Here is a 4,659-nt window from a genome sequence, read left to right as displayed (position 1 = left end):
TGACATTGGCATTTCTGTGGCCTCGATCCATGCTGCTGTGAAAATGTTTCCCGCCCTAGTCATCTGTTAGGTTTTCAAAGGGAGCAGAGAGACAGTTGGTATGATCCCAGGCTGAGGCTTTGTTGGGTGTCTTTGGCAAAAAGCCACAGGAACTGAGAAAATATGCAGAGTTGCTGCAGTGGTCACCATGGATTGGACTGGAGAGGGAAAGAAATGAATCAAGAAGAGGAATCCTGCAGGAGGAGAGATTCAAAAGTGAGGGGACTGTGGGTCTTGGGGTCTAAGGGCAGAGACATGCGTGCACATTCACACAGGGGTGCAGGTACATGGGCCACACACATCCTTCAGGAGGACATCCTCACCCTCGTGAGGCTATCACAGACCATCCTCAGATTCCAACTTCCAGTTTGCTTAGTGAGACCGTGGACTCAAACTAATCTCTTTTTTGTTTTCTTAGTTCTCAAGTTGTAGGATGCTGTATTTGTCCTGGAGGATTATAAGGGTGTGAGGAGGAAGCCGCAAGGTGCTAATTCAATTGTAAATGAGCCATAGTCAAATAATTTTAATTTACTTCCTCTTATCCAAGTTGTGTAGGGTAGGAAGTTTAGCATAGGAAATTTGAAAACTATATGGATGTGCACAAACTATAGTTACAAGTAAAGACCTCATTTATCCTTGATGACATGTGAAGGGGGTTGAAGGTACAAGAACTATATAGAACTATAGAATGATAAGATCTGTAAGTTTCTAAAAGTCAGAGGAATATTGATGACAGTGGTAAGGCCCAGTAGAGAATAATAGGAACAGTGGGGGAAAGAAAAAGTGTAAGGATTTGAGCTCATGTTTAAACCCCAGAAGACGTTTTCTAGGCTTCACAGTTGTTGAGAATTAAAGATGTATAATATGGAACACCATAAATATCCAGTACATATGTATTGCATATTATAACATATAATATCATGTATTATAACATTAATATGTATCAATTCATATAATATATATGATATTTATATATAATTTATATAATATATAATCTGCAATAGAATTTATAAAATATAACCCATAATATAACAAAAGAGTGAGTTTGTTAGAAGTTGAAACATAAGCTCCATGAAGAGTCTGTGTCCTCAAAGAGGCTGTGTCCCTTTGAGTCACCTCTGTTTTGAACATATAAACACCCAATGCTGCTCACTGCCCTGGAGGAAAATGAAAAGAAATGTATGATAGTAATGTTTCTGGTTTTATAATGCAGATCGAGATAGACAGGAATCATAAATTTTAACAACCTAAAATTTTTATAAATTCTGCCTTGGAATTCTGTAGAATAGAATCTACAGAATAGATGGTGTGATCATTTTGTGACCACAATATTTAATAATATCGGTAGCTTAATGTTAATAATATGCCTCGTTGCCTGATGATAGCATTAAATAATTTGGTGACCTTTGGCCATATCATATCAAATATGTTGATTCTATGTTAGTAGACTTTTTTCTCCAGGTCATCAAAACACCTGCAGATTATATCTGAAATATATTCCCCCCCCCCAGTGATACAATAAGAGGACATGCCATTCATTTGTATATAACACTAGGATTATATTCTATTTCTTCCAGCACTCAGTTCTATGTCAAATCCACTAGACCACAGTGTGACTAAACTTTACTTTTTAAGACTGGCAAGACAGAAATTTGTGATTGAAATTTTCTTAGCACCCAAAGAATGGTATTCCATCTTTTTTTAAAGTATAACATTGTAGGATTTAACTACTGTATCTGGATTCTTGTCAGTTAAGAACTCAGGGAACTGATTGGAAGGACCTTGTGTAAAATGCAAATAAACTACAACAGCACGGAATAAACTCATTGAAGTTAATGGTATGAGTGATCTTCATAACCAGTGATGGAAATGACGTTCTACTTCTCTCGGGGGAGAAACGAAACCGCAGAAATATGGGAAGAACTATTTTCAAAATGCGTAATAACGTGGCACCACATTTCTCGCGTCAGATAGGAGAATGAATCCGAAGTGAAAAGCAAAACAAACAAACAAAAAATACAGCTGGAAGCAACTCTATATGCTTGCCTCCGGAGTGAAGAATAAACAGAGTGTTGTAACCAAGCCCAGGCTCTGAAACAGAGAGTCAATCTACAGAAATTGTCATTTGTCCTGCAACCTAAAAATTATGTCATTAAATCACAATTGGGGTGTTAGAAGGAGTAATTAGGAATATGCTGTGGAGTTGCACACTCATAAGAAATGTTTTATGGGAAGGAAAAAATCCGAAGCATTCACTGTGGGGAAGTCTCATAAGACTTTTGAAAATCGAGCATTTCAGCCATGAGGCTTTTATTTAGCAAGAACAGCCAGAAGTGTTTTTCTTTTACCTTAATTTGAAGGCTATTGAAGAATCTTGCCTGCTTCATCGTTGGTATAATGTGTTCCAAGGAAAAGGAGTAGGAGAGATGGATGAATCGATTCTGAGGGGTAACGGATACGTTTTTCTTTATGTTTTCCTTAAGGCATCAATTCCAAGCTTCATTTTGAAATCCTGCCAGGTGCTTCACTTGGATTGTTCGAGATAAATTCCGAAACCGGAGAGGTAGTGACAAACACCACGCTTGACAGAGAAGTTCAGGAAATCTTCACCCTTAGGGGTAAGGGATCCCGTGACTATGATAAAATATTAAGTTCAATGGTGAAATGTTACATTTCAGTAAGGTGTCTTTAAGTAAAATATTATCAACCCAGTGGTACCTGATTAGTTTAGTCTGATTATGTCTAATTAGAGCAGTGTTTTTCAACCTTTTTCATTTCATGGCACACTTGATTATATAGTTAAGCTTCTACGGCACACTTAAATTATGTTGCTCAGAAAAAAAAAAGTAAAAAAGGAGTATACTTACTGTACCTTGAACTTCTTTTGAAAATACTTTTATTAGTGATCTTTAATAATGTTCACAGCAAGCCTGGCGCCATGGCTCATGCCTGTAATCCTAACATTCTGGGAAGCCAAGGTGGGTGTATTACTTAAGCTCAGGAGTCAAGACCAGCCACAGCACGAGCAAGACCCCATCTCTACTAAAACTAGAAAAAGTAACTGGGCATTGTGGTGGGCACCTGTTGTCACAGCTACTTAGGAGGCTGAGGCAGGAGGATGGATTAAGCCCAGGAGTTTAAGGCTGCTGTGAGCTGTGTCGTCATGTCATTCTACCCAGGGCAACAGAGGGGACTCTGTCTCAAGAAGAAAATGTTCGTGGCACACCTAAGGTCCTGTCATGGCACACTAGTTGAAAATCACTGAGTTAGAGCAATATATTTTGGGTGTGAATTAAAGGGCACAACTCACACCATCTTTGTGTTCCTTGTCAGTACGCGTGCGAGACGGGGGAGTCCCTTCACTGTCCAGTACCACAACAATTCTCTGCATTGTTGAAGATGAAAATGATCATGCTCCCGAGTTTATTGTCCCCAGTCATAGCATTGAGATTCTGGAAAACCAAGAGCCAGAGGTTGTCTATGCTGTCTTGGCCTTTGATATGGATGCCGGCAATAACAAAGCCATCAAATATTATATAACTGGTAAGTATTTTTTTATTAAAAGTTTTCCCAGAATTCCAACTGAGTGGACATACACTATAGATTGATTATCCCACACCTGATACATGTTGTCTTTCCCTACAAAATACCTACCCAGTTGAGAACTCTCTACCTCCTTCCAATAGCCATCTGAACCACTGCCCCCCCACGTTTCTAAACAATCTACCCTTGCGAACTCCTGTGAATTTTCTCTCATACTGACATTAGTGGATGTACAGATGGAACAGACAGAGTTTTCCTATTTTTTTTTCTTTCATCTGACCAGATTTTGTGTTATTGTTTATTTTTCTTTCCTTATAGACACAGTCTTACTGGGTCATTTCATCTGGTCTCTGTCTGCACTGCCCTTGGTACCCCAGTGTTTCCCACCTTTATCTGCCTCCTAGATCTGGGTCCTGTAAAAGAATACGTTTTTACAAAGTAAGACATCAATTCTTATACATATGGAAAATTAATACCTGCCAGTAGTTTTTATTTAATTCAGTAATTAATGAGTGAACCAAAAAGATGTCAAAAATCAGTTCAAGAATTCCAAGACACACACATACACTCAAGAGGTCTATCTGCCGGGGAATAAGCATGGTACTCCATCAGACCCTCCCCAGTCACAGTCTGGCTCCTTCTCTGAGAATTTCTCCCAGTGGTCCTCAGCCATTTTCTGCTCAACTTACCCTTAAACAAATCTTGGAAAACCATGCACCATCCTCTCTACACACACGTATTTTTCAATTGTCAACTAAAATGTTTTTCCTTAAGTTTAAATAATGTCAAAAGTGTGTTTTCTAGCATGTCTTAAATATTGACACATTAAAATAAAACTGTCATATCACCTTTTAAAAAGTATCCAATAGAATTTAAAAATACCTTTTTAAAAAATAAACGAATTGCATCATTGCCTTGCCATTGCTGCCCCTGGCCGTGTGTGGCTCTGCATGCCTCCTTACTGTCCCAAAGTCCCCACCGGATCTGCTCAAGGGTTGGCCAGCTCAGAAAGAAACTAGGAGCACCCACCCCTTAGATGGAAGTGGGACTCAAATCTTACAGGATCAGTGTGAGGAA

The 4,659-nt window shown here is 38.9% G+C and overlaps 1 protein-coding gene across 1 annotated transcript in view; it reads left to right on the top strand.

The window, feature by feature from the left end:
* The window catches only part of DCHS2 (dachsous cadherin-related 2), a 239,355-nt gene that overhangs the window by 184,635 nt on the left and 50,061 nt on the right, over positions 1–4,659 (top strand). The window contains exons 12-13 of the mRNA XM_023513453.1: positions 2,523–2,657; positions 3,373–3,582. Coding sequence (XP_023369221.1) covers positions 2,523–2,657; positions 3,373–3,582 — 345 coding nt within the window. The remainder of the gene's footprint in view (positions 1–2,522; positions 2,658–3,372; positions 3,583–4,659) is intronic.

This window comes from Otolemur garnettii, unplaced genomic scaffold (genome assembly GCF_000181295.1).
Source record: "Otolemur garnettii isolate 467f Iridium unplaced genomic scaffold, OtoGar3 scaffold00041, whole genome shotgun sequence".
Classification (NCBI taxonomy): domain Eukaryota; kingdom Metazoa; phylum Chordata; class Mammalia; order Primates; family Galagidae; genus Otolemur; species Otolemur garnettii.
The sequence above is the reverse complement of the archived record's forward strand: the minus strand, read 5'-3'. Positions and strand labels throughout refer to the sequence as shown.